The 25073-nt window shown below is 48.3% G+C and overlaps 1 protein-coding gene across 4 annotated transcripts in view; it reads left to right on the forward strand.

Moving 5' to 3' along the window:
- Positions 1–25073, forward strand: part of LOC139790041 (unconventional myosin-Vb-like) — a 120385-nt gene that overhangs the window by 34011 nt on the left and 61301 nt on the right. For all 4 annotated transcript variants that reach the window (XM_071731261.1, XM_071731260.1, XM_071731258.1 and 1 more), the window contains exons 5-12: positions 5848–6004; positions 7362–7505; positions 8849–8930; positions 10923–11030; positions 14110–14219; positions 16268–16533; positions 21864–21945; positions 23361–23501. In XM_071731261.1, coding sequence (XP_071587362.1) covers positions 5848–6004; positions 7362–7505; positions 8849–8930; positions 10923–11030; positions 14110–14219; positions 16268–16533; positions 21864–21945; positions 23361–23501 — 1090 coding nt within the window. The remainder of the gene's footprint in view (positions 1–5847; positions 6005–7361; positions 7506–8848; positions 8931–10922; positions 11031–14109; positions 14220–16267; positions 16534–21863; positions 21946–23360; positions 23502–25073) is intronic.

Consider the following 25073-nt stretch of genomic DNA (forward strand, 5'->3'; position numbering starts at 1 on the left):
GATTTTCCTGCTTGAAAGGGATGCATGGAAATAGCCAAGTGAAACAAAACCTTCAGATGGCACAGGCACAGTCCAGCTGTCTCAGCCCTCAACTTTGGAGGTGCTGTTGCCCCTCACCTGGAAGAAATACTCCTGAATTTTGTTCTGTGTTGGACTTGGACCTCCATGGCTTTGTGAACATCAGTGGTGGATGGAGCCTGGAGCTCAGGTCATGCCTTTCTTTTTCATAGAATCAGAGAAGAGTTTGAGTTGGAAGGAACCTTAAAGCTCATCCAGTTCCAACCCCCTGCCATGGGCAGGGACACCTCCCACCAGCCCAGGTTGCTGGGATCACCTTGGAAAGCTTTTCCAGGAGAGGAAACAAAAGCATTGAAGACCCTTGAGCTGTAGCAGTGGCACATGGTGGGGACAGCATCACTGAAGCTGAATCCCCAGGGCTGGATGAGGGTCAGCATGTTGTGTGCCCATGTTTGTGTATCTTGTGAGCTGTTTGCAAGGGGGAGGAGGGGTCTGATGCACGTTGGAGTGGCATGACAAGGCATGGTGACATCCCTGAGGGGCACAAGAGCCACAGGGACCCCAGCAGAAGCTGTAACACCATTGCCAGGTTGCAGCAGAGCCACTTTTCACCCTTAACATTTCATTTTACCCAGGCTTGATTTCCATTATAATTTTTTCCTGTGCTGATGCTGCCAAAATTGACTGTATTTCAAAGAGCTGCACCTGCACTATGGCCAAACCTTTGAGTATTTTTTCATTCCATGCTGAATACAAAGAAGCCCTGCCTGGTTTTAACCAGTTTCTGCTCACTGAGCAGCCTCTTTGCTACCAGCCACCCTGGAAGATTTCATCTGGTTTTCCCAGCTGGCACCAGCAGTTGGTTAATTTGGATGTCAAAGAAAGGCAAGGCTCTTGTAGCCTTTATTCCTCAAAGCTTTTATTCCTGAAGGTGGGAAAGAAATGTCTGAACATGCATTTTCCATCCAAAAAAAAACCCCAAACCCAACAGAAGAGAAACATCAATGAAGATGCAGGAGTTTGAGTGGCCTGGCTGACTTGGCTGGAAGCCAGCAGCTTTATTCTGATTTAATTTTAATATATTACAACTCCAAAAGTTTTCTTGTGCCACAGTGAACCCAGCAGGGCCATTTCATGGAGCATTAGGGCAACTTTTGGAGAAACTGTGGGTAAAATATTACCTGGCAGAGCAAATGCAAGAGCACCAAATGGGTTTGGCCATGGTTGAATGATGGTACTTAAAAAATAAATAAATAAACCATTAGGGCAACTTTTGGAGAAACTATGGGTAAAATATTACCTGGCAGAGCAAATGCAAGAGCACCAAATGGGTTTGGCCATGGTTGAATGATGGTACTTAAAAAAAAAAAAATAAATAAACCAGAGGGAGATAAAACACTGGGGATACAACCTAAAAGACAGTTAAAAGGGACTTGAAGCTTGTGGAGTTTGGGTCTGGAGAACCCCTTGGGTGGGCTCACTGGTGGGTTGGTCTCTGACTGGTGTCACCAGCCAGGTGACATGCTGATAGTTGATATGGAGAAGTTATAACTGAGGTTAAAATTGGTAATGAGAGTTTTTCATCATGGATTTCAGACAGGTAAAAACCAGTTTGCAGAGCAGTACTCCGTAGCAGTTCTGATTGGATGCCAAGGAGTGCAGAATCCCTTTTTTTTTGAGCTTTATTGGCTTCAATGGAAGAGGCTCTTCCAGACAGGTGTAGATTTCATCTTCTGCCTTCAAAAAAAAAAAAAAAAAAAAAAAAAGCAACCTTGACATATTTGCAGAACTCCTTTTGCAGGCCCCACACTTGTTGGCAGATACATTGGTTGTAACCTCTTTCTTCTGCTTCTCCTTCACCTCCAGTGAAGGATAATCCAAAGCCTCTCTGTTTTTTCCTGCCAATCTTGAGTTTTATGCCCATCCTACTGCTGGCCAAGATGGGACATTGACTGCTGGAACTCAGCAAGTGCTTGGCCACAAAGATGATCAAAGCAGAGGTGAAACTTCTCACTTACTTGAACCAGAGAGCTAATGATGATAAATCACCTGTCTGCAAACACCTGCTATGGGTTTATCCAGCATAATTCTACTTTTGGTACTTAAACACCTCCAGGAAAGAGGAAGGAAGATGAAAAGCTCTGCAGATGTGCTGAGGACATCTCATAGTTTAGCAGTGGACTTGGTAGTGTTTGTTAACAGTTGAGCTTGATGATCTTCAAGGTCTTTTCCACTCTTTTCACTTTGGAACTGGATCTCCAAGCTGTTTTCCAGCCAGAACAATTCTGTGGCTCCTCACTTTGGAGCTGGCACTGCTTTTTCTCCTTTGGCCTCCTCAATCAACTGTTAAGAGAAATCCCATGGGACAGGGTGTTAGAAGATAAAGGGGCTCAAGATAGCTGGTCAATATTCAAGGACCACTATTTGCAAGCACAGGATCAGAGCATCCCTATGGTTAGGAAATCTAGTAAGGGAGCTAGGAGACCAGCATGGTTAAAAAAGGAACTGCTGGGAAAACTTAAGTGGAAAAGGAAAATCTACAGATCATGGAAGGGGGGGCTGGTCACTTGGGAGGAATATAGGACTGTTGTCAGAGGATGTAGGGAGGCAATTAGGAAAGCTAAGGCCTCCTTGGAACTTAACCTTGCAAGTCAGGTTAAGGATAATAGAAAGGGCTTTTTCAAATACATAGCCAGCAAAACTAACACTAGAGGCAATATTGGCCCACTAAGGAATGAGCTGGGAGCCCTGGTGACAGAGGATATAAAGAAGGCAGAGGTGCTGAACGCCTTCTTTGCCTCTGTCTTTACTCCTGCAGGGTTTCCACATGAGCCCCAGATTCATTTAGCCCCAGAAGTAGTCAAGATAGATGAGGAGTTTGATATAGTAGATGAGGATTGGGTTAGGGATCAGCTGAGTAATCTGGACACCCATAAGTCGATGGGTCCAGATGGAATGCATCCAAGGGTGCTGAGGGAGCTGGCAGAGGTCATTGCTAGGCCACTCTCCATCATCTTCAGTAAGTCATGGGTAACAGGAGAGGTGCCTGAGGACTGGAGGATAGCAAATGTCACTCCAGTCTACAAGAAGGGCAAGAAGGAGGACCCGGGTAACTATAGACCGGTCAGCCTCACCTCCATCCCTGGAAAGGTGATGGAACAACTTGTTCTTGTCACTATCTCCAGGCATATCAAGGACATGGGGGTCATCAAGAGCAGTCAGCATGGTTTTATCAAGGGTAAATCATGTTTGACTAACCTCATAGCCTTCTATGAGGAAATTACTAGGTGGATAGATGATGGAAGAGCGGTAGATGTGGTTTACCTTGATTTCAGTAAAGCATTTGACACCGTCTCTCACAGCATCCTTGTAGATAAGTTGATCAAGTATGGGTTTGGTGATCAGGTAGTGAGGTGGATCAGGAACTGGTTGAAAGGAAGGAGTCAGAGAGTTGTAGTCAATGGGGCAGAATCTGGTTGGAGGTGTGTGACCAGTGGAGTCCCTCAGGGGTCGGTACTGGGACCGGTGTTGTTCAATATCTTCCTCAACGACTTGGATGAGGGTCTAGAATGTCCCCTCAGCAAGTTTGCTGATGACACTAAGCTGGGAGGAGTGGCTGACACACCAGAAGGCTGTGCTGCCATTCAGAGAGACTTAGACAGGCTGGAGAGTTGGGCAGGGAGAAACATGATGAAATTCAATAAGGGGAAGTGGAGAGTTTTGCATTTGGGGAAGAACAACACGATGTCCCAGTATAGGTTGGGGGCTGAGCTGCTGGAGAGCAGTGGAGGTGAAAGAGACCTGGGGGTCCTGGTAGACAAGAAGATGCCCATGAGCCAGCAATGTGCCCTTGTGGCCAAGAAGGCCAATGGCATCCTGGGGTGCATTAGAAAGGGGGTGGTTAGTAGGTCAAGAGAGGTTCTCCTCCCCCTCTATTCTGCATTGGTGAGGCTGCACCTGGAGTATTGTGTCCAGTTCTGGGCCCCTCAGTTCAAGAAGGACAGGGAAGTGCTTGAAAGAGTCCAGCACAGAGCCACAAAGATGATTAAGGGAGTGGAACATCTCCCTTATGAGGAAAGGCTGAGGGAGCTGGGTCTCTTTAGTTTGGAGAAAAGGAGACTGAGAGGTGACCTCATCAATGTTTTCAAATATGTAAGGGGTGAGTGTCAGGGAGATGGAGTTAGGCTTTTCTCAGTGGTGACCAGTGATAGGACAAGGGGTAATGGGTGTAAGTTGGAGCATAGGAGGTTCAAGTTGAATATCAGAAAAAATTTTTTTACTGTAAGGGTGACGGAGCCCTGGAACAGGCTGCCCAGGGGGGTTGTGGAGTCTCCTTCACTGGAGACATTCAAAACCCACCTGGACACGTTCCTAGGGGATGTACTCTAGGGGGCCCTGCTCTGGCAGGGGGGGTTGGACTAGATGATCTTTCGAGGTCCCTTCCAACCCCTAGGATTCTATGATTCTATGATCCGGTGGCTTGTGCTACAAAAAGAGCTTTCTTGCAGATCCATGGAATCCTGCAGGTGCAAGACCAGCCTCTTGGCATCCCTGTGCCAGGATCCTGCAGGACAATCATGGGAGCTTGGCCAGGAGGTGTGGAGGGCTGGCAACCATGACTTAGCAAGTCCTTGGTGAGATGCCCAGCCTGTCCCCACCCCTCGTGTCTCAGCCATCAGGAAGGCTTTGGTTGACAGCATCCTCAGTTCCCAGCTGCTATTTCTGCTTTAACTGTCTGAAAACTGGAGTGCTTGGAGTTTCCTCATGCCAAACTGCTGGTGGATGTTCAGGAGAGCTGTGGTGTATCCAAGGGATGGATTGAGATGGACTTGATGGATCAATCCCTGAAAGATACAACCATGTAATAATGGTGGGGTGTTGCAGAATGGTTGTGGTTTTGTTGAAAGTGTAAGAGTGGTGTCTGGGAATCATTTAGCTGCTTCTTGTCTCTCTCTCTCCACGGCCAAATTGCAGAGGTTTTGAGTTTGGAGATCTTGGAGCAAGTCCAGATGAGAATACAAAAGTGATAGGAGGGCTGGAGCAGCTCTGGAGCCAGGCTGAGAGAGTTGGGGTTGTTCAGGCTGGAGAAGAGAAGGCTGCAGGGAGACCTTAGAGCACCTTCCAGTGCCTGAAGGGGCTCCAGGAAAGCTGGGGAGGGACCTGGGACAAGGGCAGGGAGGGATGGGACAAAAGGGGAATGGTCTTAAACTGGAAGAGGGGAGATTGAGGTAGGACATGAGGAAGAAATTGTTGAATTTGAGGGTGCTGAGCCCCTGTGCCAGGTTTCCCAGAGAAGCTGTGGCTGCCCCATCCCTGGCAGTGTCTCAGGTCAGGTTGGATGGGGCTTGGAGCAACCTGGGCTGGTGGGAGGTGTCCCTGCCTATGGAAAGGGGTTGGAACTGGATGAGCTTTAGGGTTCTTTCCAACCCAAACCAGTCTGGGATTCCTGTTGTCTCTGCAAGCCCTTGGAGACGTTCTGGACATACAATCATAGAATGGTTTGGGTTAGAAGGGACCTTAGAGCTCATCCAGTTCCAACACTTTCCATAAGCAGGGACACCTCCCACCAGCCCAGGTTGCTCCAAGCCCCATCCAACCTGATCTGAAGAGACACTTGATGATGTTCAGATTGTCCTTTGCATTTCAGCTGTGTCACAGCCCACAATTATTTCAGCAGATTCCCAAACAAACCCAGCACCCATCCTGGAGGTGGCAACAAGGCCAGTGGGGATGGAGGCATGTGGTGAGGGAAGGTCTTTGCATGATGTGAAGGAACTCCAAGAAGAAAATGGATGAATGTACCAAAGCTTTTCTTCTCTGCCCCAACAGGGATGAGAAGAACCAGTCCATCATTGTCAGTGGGGAGTCAGGTGCTGGCAAGACAGTCTCTGCCAAATACGCCATGCGCTTCTTCGCAACCGTTGGTGGCTCTGCCAGTGAGACTAACATTGAAGCCAAAGTCCTTGCATCCAGCCCAATTATGGAGGTAAAAGCTGCAGAATTGCCTTTATCCTGCTTGCAGAGATAACTGTGTTTCTCTCCAGAAGTCACAAAACCAGTGAGAGCCATAGGGGTTTGTGGGGCAGACCTGATTTGCAGCCTCACAGCAGCCCCGTGGTGGTCTGAAAACACAAAAATATCAGTCATGGGTTGGGTTGGGTTGGGTTGGGTTGGGTTGGAAGGAACCTTCAAGCTCATCCAGTTTCACCCCTTTCCATGGGCAGGGACACCTCCCACCAGCCCAGGTTGCTCCAAGCCCCATCCAACCTGACCTGAGACACTGCCAGGGATGGGGCAGCCACAGCTTCTCTGGGAAACCTGGCACAGGGGCTCAGCAACCTCACACCAAATCTTTTCTTCCTAACGCCTGACCAAAATCTTCCAGTTTGAAACCATTCCCTCTCATCCCATCCCTCCATGCCCTTGTCCAGAGCCCCTCCCCAGTTTTCCTGAAGCTTGTTCAGGCACTGGAAGGTTCTCTAAGGTGTTCCCATTTCCCAGGGAATGTTTCTGTCTTTCTTGGAAGAGGCTGAGAAGGTTGCCCATGCAAAAGCAGTAAAAGTTTCTTCTGGGTTTGCAGAACTCCCCCAGGCTGAAGCATGAAAATGGAGTAGAGGGATGTGAGGTTGGTGACATGGTCCTTAGTGCTGAGGTGTGTGGGATGTCCCTGCTGGGAGATGGGACCTTCCTTTATGGCCAAGGAATAATAGCACAAGAGATGCTATCACTGAATGGTTGTGTGTGGAAAAAACCTTGAAGATCATTAATTCCTACTGCCAAGGCCACCCCTGCCCCATGGCCCTCAGCACCACATCTCCAGGGCTTGGAAATCCCTCCAGGAATGATGGGGACTCCAGCCCTGCCCTGGGCAGCCTGGGCCAGTGCCAGGGAAGCATTGGAGAGGCACGAGGGGACTCTGGCCATGTCTCCAAATCCATGAAGCAAAACCTGAACACCTGAAGAAGTTAGAAGGGAGTTCCCTGCTTCTCCCAGGCCTCCATCACCCATGTCCCCTCCCAGGAGAGCTGCTGGTGTTGACTTTTCGTTGAATAAATGTTGGGGCAATCTGAAAGTCTAATTAATGAAAATGTGGCATGTATCTGAGGCCTTTTGATGGAAGAAAACCCCATAAACCCAGAAATGAGTGTTTGTACAATAACCAGACCCTGCCCAAAATCCCATCGCTGCTCTGCCGGCCTCAGCTGCTCTCCCTCTTGCAGCTGAGGAGGGCTTTTCCCCACAGTCTCCCCTGTCTATTTACAGAATGCTTGATTATAAATTTACATATGTAAATGGCTTTCCAAATGAAGTGAAAACTGCATGTTTCATGGCATTCTCTGCAGGCAATTGGGAATGCTAAGACCACACGGAATGACAACAGCAGCCGCTTCGGGAAGTACATTCAGATCGGCTTCGATAAGAGGTACCACATCATTGGGGCCAACATGAGGACCTACCTCCTGGAGAAGTCCAGAGTTGTGTTCCAGGTGAGGAATTCTGCTGGTTTGCCTTCTTCATAGAATCCCTGGCTGGTTTGGATTGGAAGGAATTGGAAAGCTCATCCATTCCCACCCCCTTTCCATGGTCAGGGACACCTCCCACCAGCCCAGGTTGCTCCAAGCCCCATCCAACCTGACCTGAGACACTGCCAGGGATGGGGCAGCCACAGCTTCTCTGGGAAACCTGGCACAGGGGCTCAGCACCCTCAAATTCAACAATTTCCTCCTCATGTCCAACCTCAATCTCCCCTTTCTCTCCAAGTTTTAACCCATTTCCCTTGTCCTCTCCCTACCCCCCCCGTGTCCAAAGCCCTCCCCCAGCTTTCTTGGAGCCCCTTCAGATATTGGAAGGTTGCTCTGAGCTCACCTGGGAGCCTCCTCTTCTCCAGGCTGAACAACCCCAATCCCTCAGCCTGGCTTCCCAGGGAGGTGCTCAGCCCTCTGAGCATTTGAGTGCCTCTCCTCTGGACACCTTCCAGGAGCTCTGTGTCCTTCTGGGGTTGGGGACTCCAGAACTGGACCCAGCACCCCAGGGGGGGTCTCAGCAGAGCAGAGGGGCAGAATCCCCTCCCATGACCACTGTGCTTTTGATGCTGCTTGTCTTTCTTTTGGCTGCTGTACACCAGGAATTCAGTAGTCTGGGTCTTTTCTTTGGATTAAAGATATGGCTGTATAAGTAATTTTCTTGGGGGACAGGGCTTCCAGGTGTGTCTTTCAGGCACAGTCTTTTGTACCCAACCTGGTGACCTCATCCTGGAGGAATATCAAAAGCCAGGAGGAAGAAATTGCAAGGAACAACTTTAAATTTTGAGAAGGTAGAAGGGAGGCAGAGGAGGCTGATGGCCCATAGCACATCCCATGGGTTTCTTGTGCATGGCCCAGCACAAGCCTTCTTGGTTTTGAAGTGCCTTCAAAACTTCTGTCCTTTCTTTACACTAAAGTCCCACTTAACCCCAAAAATCCCAAACTCAAAGCCACAAGCATGGGACACTTTTTGTAACATTGCTGTTGGTTTTTTATTTACAACGTGGTGCTTGCAGGTGAACTTAGCCCCATTTTTCCAGAGTGGTATCAAGTGTGGAAGGTGATTTAAAGTTCTTTATTTTCTTTGCCAGATGGACTGAATTTTGGTCAGGGTGGGGCTCAGCACCTCCCGTTACCCAGATGGAACAAATTCCTCATCTCCTTAGTGACACCAAGGATGATTTAGTGATGTTAGGAAGCTGGGAGTGGGATCAGGGTGACCTGAGGCACAGCAGGCACTGAGCTGAGAGTGGGAATGTTGCTGTGACTTCCTTTTATTTCCATTAACTCAGCATTTGACCCCATAGGCAGAGGATGAACGCAACTACCACATCTTCTACCAACTTTGTGCCTCAGCAAGTCTCCCAGAATTCAAAGACCTTGGACTTAGTAAGTACTTCAGCCTTCCAGATGCTTGGGTTTGGTGGCAGCAGGAAAACATTTTGGGGGAGGAGATAAAGGGAGGTGAGCTGGAAGGATCTCTTGGCCCAAGTGGTGCATGGGTTTGCCTGTGACATCTCCAGGGATGTGGATACACTGTGGATGAGACACAAACCTCATCCTCTCTGCTGGGCTGTGGTTTGTGGTTTAGAATACCCCAAATTGGTGTGGTAGGAGCTCTACCTGGTGGGTAGAAGGTGTTGCTGGAGGTTGGGGCTGCTGGGAGGAGGTTGTGGATTTTGTAGAAACTGCCTGCAGAACCTACACACTGTGCTAGATGCCAGCTGGTGCAGGGAGGTCATGGGTTAATAATGCAGGAAACTTGCACAAAGGTTTCTGTTTAAATGAGATTTGAGTATGGGGTGGTCTGGCTGGTGCCTTCCAGCTTTGTCCTTTAAATCCATCCTCTTTTTAGACTGGCTGTTAATGGGTGACTGGATGCCTCCCAAGCTGAGTTTTTCCTCTGAATTTATAGCAAAACCTCACCTGAATAAGAGGTTTTTCACTTGCAGCAGGGGATGCAGAGATGTGGTGTAATTAATTTTTGATCTCTGTTATTTGCTGGTGCTTAAAAGAGAGAAGTGAGGCTTAAAATATGCTTTGAAGTATTTAAAATGGTGTGGAGGGCAGGTGGTGATCCCAAGATGGAGGAGCTTGCTGCTTCAGAGGCTTGCAGAGGTTTCCATCCTGGCTGCAGAGGAGTGGTAGATGTAGAGAGGAGCTTTTGGGGAATTCTGGGCTCATGTTAAGGACTTTTTGGATCAAGTTGTGCATTGATCATGTTAATTAAATGTTGGTGCTGAAATGGAAGCATAGAATCATTGAAGGTCTGGGTGGGAAGGGACCTTTCAGGGCCATCCAGTCCAACCCCAGGGACATCTGCAACTGGATCGAGTTGCTTAGAGCCCTGGAATGACCTGGAATGGTTCCAGGGATGGGGCATCTCCCACCTCTCTGGGAAACCTGGGCCAGGGTCTCATGGCCTTCAAGGTGAAACATTTCTTGATCTGAAACTGGAAAGGAAATATTTGACTTGAAAGGTGGTGTCTCAAAGTGGTGCCTTGGTGTCTAACTCAGTGATGTCCAGGCCATGGTGCAAAGCAGGGGGTAGGTTTTATTTTTTTTGCAGTGATTCAGAGGTGTTTTGTGCTTATTAAAAACATCACACACACATTAAAATATAAATATTAGAATCAGCTAAACCAGAGGTGACTTGAGGAAGAAACAGATCCCAGTGTGGAGGGTTAAAATTAGAGGCTGGTGTCCTGCTCACATCAATTGGTGCCAGCTCTGGATGTGTCTTGTGGCTTCACCACAGGTGCTGGGGACACCAGGATGGACATCATGATGTTTCTGACCCTCACTGCATTTTCTGCTCCTTCTTCCCACTGCTCTGGCAAGCAGCAGAGCTTTCCCACTGAAACCTCCCATGTGGCTTTGGATGCCACATTTTGACACATTTTTTTCTTACAGCTTGAAAGTACAGCTAATGCAAAACCCTGCAGGAGGGCTGGGAAGGGCTGGGGACCTTCTGGTGGCAATGTGTGAGTCCAAAGCCAGTGCAGATTGCAGTGATTTTTAAAGGTTGCCAGCAGGCTGATATGGAACACCCAGCCAGCTGGTTTTCTCTTTTCTTTTTGTGATACTTTTGGAAATATGTTTGAGTGTGTTAAAACCATCTTGCTGAGCTTTTCTTGGTGAGCTTCTCCTACCTGGTGCTGAGGACTGGTTCTGAGTGGGATGGGCTCTGCTGGGACTCAGCCTGCCAGCCTTGTGTGCACTTTTGAGTGGTTTTAGTCTCAAAAATACCTTTTTTTAAAGACAGAGTGATTGCATGAGGTTTTTGAAGCAAGTATAAACCCTACCATCTTGTTTTGTATTTGCACCCTTTTCCTGCTTCAAATTGCTGATGGATTTTCTTTTTTTTTTCTTTGTTTCTAGCATGTGCTGAAGACTTTTTCTACACTTCTCAGGGAGGTGACACATCAATTGATGGTGTGGATGATGCTGATGACTTTGAGAAAACCAGGCATGCCTTCACTTTGCTAGGTAAGGGCTTCCTCTGCTTGGAGGTTTCCCAGCAGAAGCCTTTTGCAAGTGTTTTTCAGTATTTTCCCTGAATTATGTAGCTTTCTTGTACCTAAGAGCTATAAATCCATCTTCCTGTATGACCTAGTTGGCTTTACCTCATTTCTTTAGTGTGAGCTCCAGAAGTGTTTCTTGCAGCTCTCTGCCAAGTGGCAGGGAATTTGAGGAGGGCACTGAACAGATGAGAAACCAAAAAAAAAAAACAAACCCAAAATAAACCATTCTGCAGCCAGAGCTCTTCTGTGGCTTTGACTTGCTCTTCCTTACCCTATTTCCAGGCAGGGAAAGAGCTTTTACTCTGCACTTCAATCTGTATTTGGGCTGAGGGGTGATGTAACTTCTCAAACCATCACAGGCTTGCACTGAGCAGCTGATTCCTGGGAATAATGAGCTGAGCACCTCCCTGCTGAGCCAAGGCCAACTTTTCCATGGCCAGCCCTAAAATCTGCCACTGCACCAACCACCCCTGCCCACAGGGGTTGCACAGTGCCCCGGGGGCTGCCCTCAGCAGAGATTTTTGGAAAGGAAGAAACAACTTTTGCAGGGAAAATCTTGCCCAGAGTTTATTAACGTTTATCTAAAACCAAGTTTTTCAATCCTGGTCAGTATCAGTGTCTCCCTGTTGTGTTTCAGCTGTTGGGAAAGGAGCTCTTGGGTTTTGCAGCTCTGAAATCCCTCACAACCCCAGTATCCCAAACAGGGGGACTCATTTCAAGTGTTACAACTGCAAGAATTTCCCCTCAGTTTGGTCTCTTTTTGTTTTAGATGGGCTCAATCTCTTTTTGTTTCAGATAGGCTCAATCTCTTTTTCTTTTGAGGATCTCCTCTCCCTTCCTCTTTACTGGCTTGGGTGGCTTTTGTTTTAGATGGGCTCAATCTCTTTTTCTTTTGGGGGATTTTGTCTCTCCCCTCTTCTTGACAGGCATGGGTGACTTCTATCTGTTAACTCCTCAAAACAAGAGGCCTCCAGGTGCTCTGAGCTTGGCCACAGGACTCCAATCCTCAGAGAACCCTCTCCCCATCCCCTTTGGTCTCACTTTTGTCCTCTTTACCTCCTCCAGAAGATTTCCTGTCCCCTTGCTGGTCTCTGGAAAGCATCTTCATCCACTGCCAATTCTGAGGATGTTTTCCTGCTCTTCTCATGGTTCCTTTGCCTTTCCTCATTTTCCTGCAGTGGTTCTCAGCTCTGTTTTGCTTCTCTTCAGGGCTGGGTGAAATTGCTGCCACACTTTATAGTCTTGCCTTTGTGTCACTAAGAAGGAGAAGTCAGATTGAGCTGCAGATCTCCACCCTCAGCCAGGCTTAACTCCAATTAAGAGCTCCAAGTAACAGCCCAGTGCTGCTCCTTTTAGTAACCTTGAAACTTTGCTTGCTGTGCTGATAACAGAAAAAGTCCCAAGAGAGAGAAAGGGAAGCTCTTGGTAATTCAGAAACCAGCAGGTGATGTCTCAGACCTTGGGTGGATAATTAGGACATCAGCACTGAACACAAAAAAGGGGCAGAGAAACCCTGGTGGGATGTAAAAAATCCACAAGACACAGCAAGAAGGCCGTGGGCAGGTGGCTGCTGAGCAAAGCTCCTGCTGGGAGTGCCTGCAAAAGCCTCCTAGAAAAATATATCAGACCAAAATATCTTACACCCCCAGTTGAAGGCCCATGACATGTGGCTCCTGCAGAGACCCTGTGGACTGTGAGAGGGCTTCTCACCACCTCCCTGGTGACTTGGTGTGGCAGCAGCTTGGAGGTGTCCTGCATTGTGAATTTTCTGGTCTGTTAGTGGGATGCCTGCAAGGAGTTGTAATTTCTGCTGTTGAGGTGTCAGCCAGATCTTGCTGTTTTGCCTGACATGGCAGAGAAGAGGCTCCCTGTTCTCTAAAAGCTGCACCCTCCAGCTCTGACCCTTTTGGATCATTACAGAGCAGCACCCTTGGTTTTGTGTGTGTTTGCAATAGGATTAAACCCTATAATTCCTTTGATGCGACCAATCATAGAATCATAGAACCAGTTGGGTTGGAAGAGACCTCAAAGCTCATCCATTCCCACCCCCTTTCCATGGGCAGGGACACCTCCCACCAGCCCAGGTTGCTCCAAGCCCCATCCAACCTGACCTGAGACACTGCCAGGGATGGGGCAGCCACAGCTTCTCTGGGAAACCTGGCACAGGGGCTCAGCACCCTCAAATTCAACAATTTCTTCCCAATGTCCAACCTCAATCTCCCCTTTCTCTCCAAGTTTTAACCCATTTCCCTTCTCCTCTCCCTACCCCCCCGTGTCCAAAGCCCTCCCCCAGCTTTCTTGGAGCCCCTTCAGATATTGGAAGGTTGCTCTGAGCTCACCTGGGAGCCTCCTCTTCTCCAGGCTGAACAACCCCAATCCCTCAGCCTGGCTTCCCAGGGAGGTGCTCAGCCCTCTGAGCATTTGAGTGGCTCTGCTCTGGACACCTTCCAGGAGCTCTGTGTCCTTCTGCTGTTGGGGACTCCAGAACTGGACCCAGCAGCCCAGGGGGGGGCTCAGCAGAGCAGAGGGGCAGAATCCCCTCCCTTGACCTCTGTCTGTGCTTCTGCTGATGCAGCCCAGGACGTGGTTGGTTTCTGAGCTGCAGTCACACATTGATGGCTCATGTTGAGCTTCTGGTCCATCATCCCCCCCCCAAGTCCTTCTCCTCAGGGCTGTCCTCAATCCTTTCTCTTCCCAACCTCCATCCATGCATGGAATTACTTCAACCCAGGTGCAGAACCTTGCACTTGGCCTTGTTGAAGTTCATGAGAACTCATGAACCCACTTCTCCAGGCTGTCCAGGTCCCTCTGGATGGATCCCTTCCCTCTCCTGTGTTGACTTGACCACAGTTTGGTGCCATCTCTGTGGTCATTTCTGAGTGATGGCTTTGCAGGGAGTTTCTGATGGATTTCTTGGGAGAGGGCTAAGAGTTCTGGAAACCAACAGCCTGGGAAGGGAAGCGACCACCTCAGGTGGTTTCAAAGAATCTGCAAATGACAGTTTGTTTTCTCTTGTGACAATCACCTATGGATTGTCCCCACAGGAGTGAAGGAGTCTCACCAGATAGCCATTTTTAGGATAATTGCTGCCATCCTGCACCTGGGGAACTTGGAAATCCACGCAGAACGAGACGGCGAATCCTGCAGCGTCTCGGTGAGTCACTGGCAAGAAGGGGGGCACTTGGGGTGCTTTATTTGCTCAGAAATTGGGCCACATGGCATGTCTTGAACCTTCAGAGCAGTATCTTTTTGTGGAAAGCTCTTTCCCTGTTGGTTTTCTTTGCTTTTTTTTCAAAAACACATCAAAACCAAGTTATGTCTGGGAGATAGTCTGCTGTCTCACCTCTTTACCCAGCCATAGGATGGGTTGGGTTGGAAGGGACCTTGAGAATCCCCTAGTTCCACAAACAATATGATTAAGAGATTACTTATGACTTTAAATCCCAACACATTTCCACCAGCAGAAGGTGTGATGCTCCATAACCACTTTGCTACAGGCAAAGCCACAGAGCTGCTGCTTGCAAGGCAGCCACCAAGTATTCCAAGGGGCAGCACGCAGTTAATCACCAAGAATAAATAAGACTAAAGATGCCTCAGTGGGTTTGTTGGTTTTCTTTTTTTTTTTTTTTTGTTTCACTATTTGTTCAAGGCAATAAAAAAAGGGATGACATGGAAAACAGTGTCAGTTGTCCCTTGCATCCCAGCCTGGGTTGTTTGTTCCTAATTAAAGGATTAAAATGGGTTCTGAGCACGCTTTTCGTGGTACCCTTGAGGCACTGTGCTGTGCAATTAGTTGGATGCTGGGGGTAATTTGCTTGATATTTGGCAACACAGGTCTGTAAAACTGGTCTGCTTTGACAACGTTGAGATCTTTAGTGGAGTTTGTGGTGTTTAATTACCTCCAGATTTAATTGCATGCTATTAAATCAATCCTGTTACGGCTTGGAATCCAGATTCAAAAAGCTGTTGCAGCAAAAATGCATCCTAGAGGTCTTCTCAAATGCTTTTTCCTTTCCACCCCCAAAGCCATCCAGCCTTTGTACAAGCATGGATCTACCTTGCAAATAATTTCCCTGCTTTAGTTATGTATTATTATATTGAAGAGATGGAAATCAAGTTCTTGCTGTTCAAAAGGCAGCACCTGCTGTCAGAGCAGAATTGGAGGCTTGTTTTAGTCCAAGGGGGAGAAAAATGAGATGCATCAGAGAAAATGGACTTCACATCTCAATTTATTCAGCAGGCCAAACCCCAACCCCTTCTGGCAATGCCCATTCTGCCACTCTGTCATTCCAAATGATGTTGGTTGGGAAAAAGTGTGGTGTAATGGAGGAGCTGGAGCTTTAACTTGAGGCTCACTCAGGGCCACTCTGAAGGAGCATGTGGCTGCAGCTGGAGGAGGAGTAAAGCAGAAAGAGTTCTTAGCAAAAACACAGGGAATCTTCTCTTTGTGATTATTGCCTCTTTAGGGGCAATGGTTTTAAATTAAAGAAGAGCAGATTTAGATTGGATGTTAGGAACAATTTCTGTACCATGAGGGCAGAGGAACAATGTCCCAGGTTGCTCAGGGAGGTGGTTGAGGCCTCATCCCTGGGGATGTTCAACCCCATCCCTGGGGATGTTCAGCCCCATCCCTGGGGATGTTCAGCCCCATCCCTGGGGATGTTCAACCCCATCCCTGGGGATGTTCAACCTCATCCCTGGGGATGTTCAGCCCCATCCCTGGGCATGTTCAGCCCCATCCCTGGGGATGTTCAACCCCATCCCTGGGGATGTTCAACCCCATCCCTGGGGATGTTCAACCTCATCCCTGGGGATGTTCAAGGTGAGGCTTGAGGAGGCTCTGAGCACCCTGATCTAGGTGAGGGTGTCCCTGCTGACTGCAGGGATTGGACTGGATGGCTTTTATAGGGCCCTTACAACCCAAATTATTCTTTGGTTCTATTAAGTCCTTAAAGGATAGCCAGAGCAGAGGAAATCAGAGATTCAGAGCTCTACATAAGCTGTTTTCTCCATGTCCATGTCCTCCTGGTGCAGCTGGATCAGTCCTCATTGCTTCTCTCCTATCAACCACAGAACAACTCCCTTTCCCCAAACAATTCTGCAGTGCTGCACATTTTTTTCCACCAACTGGGGAACCTGGTGTTAAAAACTCTACTTCTGGAGTGCCACCAATGTGCTGACTTTCTTTTTCTTTCCCCTCAGGACAAAGATGAGCACTTGAACAACTTCTGTGGCTTGCTGGGGGTGGAGCACAGCCAGATGCAGCACTGGCTTTGCCACCGTAAGCTGATCACCACAGCTGAGACCTATGTGAAGAACATGTCTGTGCAGCAAGTGGTCAATGCCAGGAATGCCCTGGCCAAGCACATCTATGCCCAGCTCTTCAACTGGATTGTGCAGCACATCAACAAGGCCCTGCACACCACCAGCAAGCAGCACTCCTTCATTGGGGTGCTGGATATCTATGGGTAAGCACTCTTGCCCCACCTGGGGCTGTGAAATTTGTCCTTTGTAATTTGTCTCCTTGACCTTGGCTTCTGGCAGGGGGGTGGGAATAGTAGAAAAGGATGGTAAAAAAGAGCAGTTGGAGGTGGTTCACTGTTTTGATCCTCCTTTGAGTTATGTCATCCTGAACAGTGTGTGAAGATCCACCTGAGCTTTTTGGGGTTTCCCTCCCATGCTGCTTACTTGTCCATTTCTGTTTAAAGCATCAAATCTAAAGGTGTAAAGCTGCAGATGAGGAGACCAGAGGTGGTGCTTGGCTCTGCCTGGGATTGCTGTGGAATTAATTGTCTGGGCTCCTCAGGACAAGAAGGACATTGAGGGGTTGGAGTGTATCCAGAGAAGGGCAAGGGAGCTGGGGAAGGGTCTGGAGCAGAAGTCTGCCCAGGAGCAGCTGAGGGAGCTGGGGGTGTTGATCCTGGAGCAAAGGAGGCTGAGGGGAGAGCTTCTGGCTCTCTGCAACCCCCTGAGAGGAGGTTGGAGCCAGGGGGGGTCGGGCTCTGCTCCCAAGGAAGAAGGGATGGGAGAAGAGGAATTGAGCTGGAGGTTTAGATTGGAGCTTGGGAAGAATTTCTCCCTGGCAAGGGTTGTCAGGGCCTGGCCCAGGCTGCCCAGGGCAGGGCTGGAGTCCCCATCATTCCTGGAGGGATTTCCAAGCCCTGGAGATGTGGTGCTGAGGGCCATGGGGCAGGGGTGGCCTTGGCAGTGCTGGGTTAAGGGTTGGAGTTGATGCTCTCCAAGGTTTTTTTCCAAGCCCAAGGATTGTGTGACTCTCTGCAGCCCCTGATGAGATCCCTCCAAGTGTAACTGTGCTCAGAGCCACTCCAGACCCAAGTGCAGAGGCTGCAGAGCTCAGGGTGGCACAGCAAGCTCAGGACCCCCATGGGGACAGGTGGCATCTCCTGACCCTACACTGACCCTTTAGGGGAGGTTTAGGTTGGAGCTGGGGAACAATTTCTCCCTGGCAAGGGTTGGCAGGGCCTGGCCCAGGCTGCCCAGGGCAGGGCTGGAGTCCCCATCATTCCTGGAGGGATTTCCAAGCCCTGGAGATGTGGTGCTGAGGGCCATGGGGCAGGGGTGGCCTGGTCAGTTCTGGTTGGATTTGATGATCTTCAAGTTCTTTTCCTCCCTAAACCCGTTGTGATTCTCTGCTTCACCTTTTCATCTGTGAAACCACTCTTGCAGAACTGTTGTGCAGCAAGAGACTTCAGAGGACTTTGGGAACCTGTGTAAAGGTGTAAAAAGCTCTGGTGTAACCCAGGGCAAAGCTTTGCAGCCTCAGGGGCAGGGAGCTGCTGGTCCAGATGTCCCTCCTCACTGCAAGGGGGTGGATTAGATGGGCCTGGAAGGTTCTTTCCCTGTGATTCTGTGGTTCTAAGTGGATCAGCAGTGAGCTGCTGTGTTCCCTCAACATGCTGAGATGCTCAGTTGCTCCTGTTCCTGAAAGGAATGTGGGATGGATGAGTTGTAGCTGCCCCAGGAACCAGTCCCTCACCCAGCTCAGGTGCAAGTGTGTCTCCTAAGTAGACAGCACAGGACCTGGAAGATCTCAAATCACCAGCTGGGATTGGCAGAGTCTGGTTTGAAGAGTGGATGAGTTGGAAAAGCTTTTTTCCTATCAGCATTCCTACAAACAGAGGTTTTTCCAAGCTGGCATCTGGTGAATAAAGCTTGGAGATGGAGCCGTGTGGGTGACAGCAGGGCAGGAAAAAAAAAATCTGTCAATTCTAAAATCAACTGTGGTCTTTCAGAAGCCTGAAGAAAAGGAGACTTGAGGATAACACTCATGAAAGATTAAGTTGGGCCTGAAAACCTGTTAGTGTGGAAAAAACCCTCCCTTAGCTGCAGGTCTGTGTGTCACGTCCAGCACGGGGCCAGCTGATGCTTTCAGTGTTGTCACCACAGAGCACAGCAGGGTTTTTTTTTTTCCAGAGGGACATGGAGGTGCTATGAAAAGAGGCAGGTTTGCAGGGGAAGGAGGTCTGTGCTCCAAGCCACAACACCTGTGTGTAACTCATGTCTTCTGAAGACACCATAAGTGCTTTTCAGAAGGGGATGTTGAGGTCTCAAAGCTGGGTGACGAGCAATGTGGGGGCTTGGGGTGATGGCAACCTCAGTCTGTGCAGTCAGAACCCCAGAATTGTTTGGATTGGGAGGGACCTCAAAGCTCCTCCATTCCCAACCCCTTTCCATGGGCAGGGACACCTCCCACCAGCCCAGGTTGCTCCAAGCCCCATCCAACCTGACCTGAGACACTGCCAGGGATGGGGCAGCCACAGCTTCTCTGGGAAACCTGGCACAGGGGCTCAGCACCCTCACAACAAAGAATTTCTGGGCTGGTGGGAGGTGTCCCTGCCCATGCAGGGGGGTTGGAACTGGATGATCTTGAAGGTCCCTTCAAACTCAAACCATTCTATGATCCTCTGAAGAGGAAGCAAACAGCCCTTGGTTGTCTTTTCTCATTAGGATGTCATCTCAGTGCAGAAACTTTGTGCAGGGAGGACCTCCTGGTGGGGACACATCTGGAGCTGGTGACCAGACTGCTCCCTCATTAGCAAACCTCTCTGGCAGAGGTTATTAGTGTCATTAGAGTCATTAGTGACTTTGTGAAACCTCCCATGGAGCTGATGCTGTGCAGATGCTCTGCCCCCAGCCAGCACTTGCCAAGAACTTCATCGGTCCCATCTGGTGGCTCTTGGATTTTCCACTCCAAGATCTTTTCCTTTTCTACCCCCACTCTTGATGTGTTTTTCCCCCTACCTTGCTCTGCCTCTCCAGCTCCTCTTTAATGAAATCTTTTCTGACCCTGCTGCTCTGCTCATGAACCCACAGGATTTGGTTTTTTCCAAGGAGTCCTGGGAAAATTATGTCCCTTTAGCTACAAGAGTTGAAGTCACCCATCTGCTTGGTGTGAGCAACCAAGATCAAGCACCCTGGGAGTCCTTGAAGGACACCTTCATGATTTCATCACTCATCCAGAGGGACCTTAACAGGCTGGAGAAATGGGTCAGTGTCAGCTGCAAATTCTACAAATCCAAGTGCAAGGTCCAGCACGTTGGTCAGAGCAGCCCCAAGATGGGCACAGGGGGGGTTGAGAGCAGCCCTGAAGAGAAGGACTTGGAGGTGTTCATCAGTGAGAAGCTCACCAGGAGCCAGCAGGGAGCTCAGAAGCTGGGATGCATCAAGAGGATCATGGCCAGGAGGTCAAGAGAGGGAATTCTCTCCTTCTACTCCACACCTGTGAGACCCCAGCTGGAATATTGGCTCCAGGTCTGGTGTCCCCAGGAGGAGAAGGACATGGATCTGTTGGAATGAGTCCAGAGGAGGCCCCAAAGATGCTCCAGGGGCTGGAGCAGCTCTGCTGGGAGGAGAGGCTGAGGGAGCTGGGATTGTTCAGCCTGGAGAAGAGAAGACTCCATGGGGACCTCAGAGCTGCCTTCCCATTCCTGAAGGGAACCTCCAGGGAGGCTGCAGAGGGACTTTTCCCAAGAGTGCCCAGCAAGAGGAGAAGGGGAAATGGTTTGAAAGTGCAGGAGAAGAGGTTGAGGCTGGACCTGAGGAAGAAGTTCTTCAGCAGGAGGGTGCTGAGACTCTGGAACAGATTGCCCAGAGAAGCTGTGGCTGCCCCCTCCCTGGAGGTGTTCAAGGCCAGGTTGGATGAGGCTTGGAGCATCCTTGTCTGGATGAGAGGTGTCCCTGGGCATGGCAGGAGCTTGGAGGAGATGAGCTCTGAGCTCCCTTCCCACCTCAGCCATCCTGTGATCACTCAGCCTCATGCCATGTGTTTAATGTTAAATATTCTTAGGTCCCATACACCAAATCTTGTTACATTATTGGTTGTGAGTTTCATTTTTTGAGGATAAATTGACCAACCTTGGCTCAGCAAAGGCTGCACCAGCTCTGGGGCAATGCCAGCCTCAGGGCAGGTAGAGAAGAGAGTGGCTCCAGGTTTTCTGAGGGGCTTTGAGGCTTCTAAAAGCACAAAAGTGGCTACTTCATCCCATTCTCCATTTCCTTTTGCATTTTGATGTTGCCTTTGCTCAGACATTTGAAATGGGGAGAGCATTACCACCTTGGCAATACCCAACATAGAACTCCTATCATGGGGAACCCAGCCTGGTAGTCATCAGGAAGCACCAGAAAATCTGCTTTTGGGGAAAAAAAAAAAAAGAGGGGAGGCTTTTTTTCGTGCTTTGAGACTGTTCTGCCAGCACCTCTTATCCAGCAATTATTTCACTGCTCATTTATCATTACAGCAGCTTATTCCTTAAGCACAAGGGAGCATTGCCACTTCTTCCTTTAATCCTTCCAGTCGTGTGTCAAAGACTTTTTTTTTTTTTTTTCCCCTCTCCCCCTTCCAACTGTGCTTTAAAAATAGAAATAAAAATCACATCATTCCCTGTGGTAGCTGAAAAATGTCCTTTTTTTTTTTAAAAGCAGCCCTGTCTGCCCATCCCTGGTGTTGCATACTTCAGCTTCCACCACCCTGGGGGCTCTGCTGGCATTTTTGCTGCTTGCCTGGAGTTTGGGTTATTAAAAGTGTGGATATTTTTCTTTTCTGATTGTGACTGGGAAGCCAGTTTTGCACCTGATTTCAAGTTGGCCCCTGGAAAGGTTGGGTTGGTGTTTCTGCCAGGGAAGCTTTGGAAGCCCTGGTGAAGGGAGGGATCAACCAGAGGAAAACCAAACTCCCTCCAAGGAAGGTGTTGGAGGTGAAAGCACCCTCTTTTCCTCTGCCTTCCTGAAATTGCTTTTGTTTATTTAATTTTCACACTATGGGGGATGTAGTCCAGAAGCTATAATTATGAATTTAACCTTGTGTAGTTGAGGGACATCCCATCTCTAAATTCCCTTCTAACCTGAGCCATTCTGTGATTCTATGAATTTAATTCCTTCTTTTTCTGCTCTACTGAATTACATAAATAGACCATGTTGGGTCTTTTAAGGCAGCAGCTACTGTTGCTCCATCACCTTTGCAGTGAGGATATTTGGACTTAATATTTCATATTATTTTTCCCCCTGAGAGGCTGTGACATTTCTCATCTCAGCAGTGCTGGGCTTAACAGTCATCCCAAACCATCTCATTTGTGTGTAGCAGAAGAGTTCCCTCAAATCCCTCAAGTTGTGGCAAGGAATGATGGAAATTTGGAGGAGATCTGGGATCTGGGAGAAGAGGAATGTGAGGAGGAGATGGCTGAATAACTCATGTTCCCCATCATGCAGATGGCACCGTGGCAGAGAGGAGGAGATTTGGGAGGTGCTGCTGGATGCTGATTTATTCTTTTTTTTTTTGCAGGTTTGAAACTTTTGAAGTGAACAGCTTTGAACAGTTCTGTATCAACTATGCCAATGAGAAGCTCCAGCAGCAGTTCAACTCGGTAAGGTCAGCTTGGAAACATCCCATCAAACTTAGCAGGAAAAGTTACCAAGGTTGGAGTCTTTCCTGCCTTTTATCTCAACCTAATCCTGGTTGGATTGCCCAGCCAACAGGAATATAGACCATGGGATACCCTCTCTCCCAGGCAAAAAATTTGTGTTGGAATTGCACTAAATGTTCCTATTTAGTAAAAAATACTTCTTGCTTGGTTGATAAGCTTGAGAGTGGCAGCAGGTTGACTTCTGCAAAGGCTTGACCAAGGGTTTTGAAGAAGCAGAAAGTTTGCCAAGTTGTTTTTGGCTGAAACCTGGGTGGGATTGTGCCAAGTCCTGATTTCCAGGGTGAGACAAAGCACAGGTGGGAACCTGCCCATTCACTGAGCCTTAAACCTTTGTGATGGAAACTGTATTAAATAGCAGGATTGGACACACTCCTCAGTTTTTAACCTGGACACACCCCATCCAAACCTGAGCTACTTCTGTTTTATTCTATACAAGTGCTTACCTGCACTAGAAATGAAACCACCAAGGGATCTTCTTCTGCTTTTGTTGTTAGCAGGGGAAAAAAAAAACACAACCAACTGATTAGCTTCAGGATACAAAGTGAAATTTGAGGAGCTAAGTACTGTGGAGTCATTTGGCTCTCTGGAATCCAGTCCCTTGAACATTTGCAGTGTCTCAAATGCATCAGATCCCTGCTGCTAAAAAATGAAAAGTAAATTATGGATTGGGTTTGCATTGCTTATATCTTACTACATCCAGTTCTCCCTTCTGAAGCTTCTAAATTCAAACTCTGAGAGGAGACGTTTGAAATGTTTTTTAAAAGCTGTCTTTGAAGGAAAAAAAAAGAAAAAGAGGCTTTGAAAAAAATAATTAAAAAAATATATTTGGGGTATCTCAGAACCAGAGGCAGTTTATCTGCTTGGGCAGAGGTCAAGAAGCTGCAATAGCAATGTTCCTGACTCACTCAGATGGTGCTGCTGATATCCCTTCAAGGACAATGGGTGCTTTTTGTGAAGCTTTGCTCCCAACTGGGGGCTCCAGCTTGCAGCTCCCTGCTTTAATCAGCAGAGCTGAAGGAGAAGAGGGATTTCTCTCAAGCCAGGAGATATCTGTGTCATTTCCATTTCAATTTAAGGCTCCCACCTAAATGTTGTGTCAGCTTTAATTTTCCACTGAAAGTCACTTCAAGCTTTTTTTTTTTTTTTTTTTTTTCCCCTGCCCCATGGTTTCCTACTGCAATGCTTTTCTTTTCCTTGCCAGATTCTACACTGTGTAAATGGCAGAGCTTCTAGAAAGCTCCAAGGGCACCTAGAGCTTCTGGATGTGCTGAGGGACAGCTCAGTTCCAAGGGGGGGAACAGGGAAGGGGCTGGCTGGGGTCATGGTCAGTAATTGGGGTGTTTTTCCATTCTCAGCATGTGTTTAAGCTGGAACAAGAAGAGTACATGAAGGAAGGAATCCCTTGGACTCTCATAGACTTCTATGATAACCAGCCCTGCATAGACCTGATAGAGGCAAAACTTGGTATCTTGGACCTGCTGGATGAAGAGTGCAAGGTAAAGAGAACCATCCCCACCTCTTCACTGATATTTTGATTTTTTAGAAAAGGTTCCAGAGGGGAAACATCCTTCAGGTGGCTCTCATTGCTAGGTGCTTTGTGGGATCTCATGGAATAAAAAAAAAACAACCCAAAACATTTAGTTGGGGAAGGCTTTAGGAGGTCTCTAACCCAACCACTTGCCCAAAGCAGGGTCAGCATCAAGCTTGGGTTTCATATAGTTGATCAGACACATGAGGAAATGGGTTCAAGTTGCACCAGGGGAGGTTTAGATTAAACATAAGGGAAGATTTCTTCACTGAAAGAGTGGTGAAGCATTGGAACAGTTTGTCCAGGAGGTGGTGGAGTCACCATCCCTGGGGGTGTTCAAAAAACAGGTTGAAGTGGTGTTTTGGGGGTGATTTAGTGCTAAGGTGGTGTAGGGCTGAGGGGTGAACTCAATGATCTTGAAGGTCCTTTCCAACCATGATGGTTCTATGATCCATCAGCCCAGCAGGAGTGTCACATTGCATCAGAGGGGAAGTTTTAGCATCCATTATTTAGACTAAATCCCTTTTGGGATTTAGGGAGATGTGTGACTTGTCTGGAAGTGAGGTGACATGTCAAGGAGGGGATGATCTCCTCCATGTGACAGGGTCACCTTCCCAGGCACAATGGTTCTGTCCCAACTTGCACATCCAAATAAGTTGCTGCTTTTCCCTTTTGGAATCCAGACTTGGGAAGCCTCCTTAAAAATGAGAATAAATTAATGTGATGCCCTGAAAATCACATCTGAGGCAGGGCTGGCTCAGGAGGAGGTCAGATGATGAAGGTCAGGCCTCCTGGGAATAGAGGCAATGGGTTGAAGTTGCACCAGGGGAGGTTTAGCCCAGCTCTGAGGATGAATTTCCTGCCTGAGAGAGCAGTCAGGTGTAGGAATGGGCTGCCCAGGGAGCTGGTGGAGTCCCCAGCCCTGAGGGATTGAAAAACCATGTGGATGAGGCACTTCAGGACGTGCTCCAGTGGGTGTTATGGATATTTATATATCTAAATTTTATTTTTGGGGAGGATGTTGACAGTTGGACACAGTGATCTTGGAGGTCTTTTCCAACCATGACAGGTTTGTGATTTCCTTGATATCCAGCACCATTTTGTTTGGTCCCTGCACTCTGAAACCTGTTAAATTCTTCAGGCTTGATCCAGCTCTTGGCTGTTTTGAGGACTACAGGGACAGTTTTGGCTGCTAATGCCCTTTGCTCCTCTCTGAGGGACCCAGCAGTGGTGGCTGCTGGTGACACTGGATGGGGTGGAGTTACACCAGGAGAATATGGGCAACTTGGCTGAAGATTTGCCTGCTGTTACCTTTTTTCTTCATGCTTTTTGGACCCCAAAAAAGTGAAACACAAGATCTGTTCTCCTCCCACATCCCATGTCAATTATCTGGGTATTTACCTGTCAGTGGGTGATGCTGACATCAAGCTCAAGCCTTTATTACAAGTCCTGTAATTGGCTTTTTTGATAACAACCTGCAAACCTTTTCCAGCTTGATGGACATGTCAGCAAAACCTGTCAACTGAAAGCACCAATTTAG

Source organism: Heliangelus exortis, chromosome Z, assembly GCF_036169615.1.
Source record: "Heliangelus exortis chromosome Z, bHelExo1.hap1, whole genome shotgun sequence".
In the NCBI taxonomy this organism is placed as follows: domain Eukaryota; kingdom Metazoa; phylum Chordata; class Aves; order Apodiformes; family Trochilidae; genus Heliangelus; species Heliangelus exortis.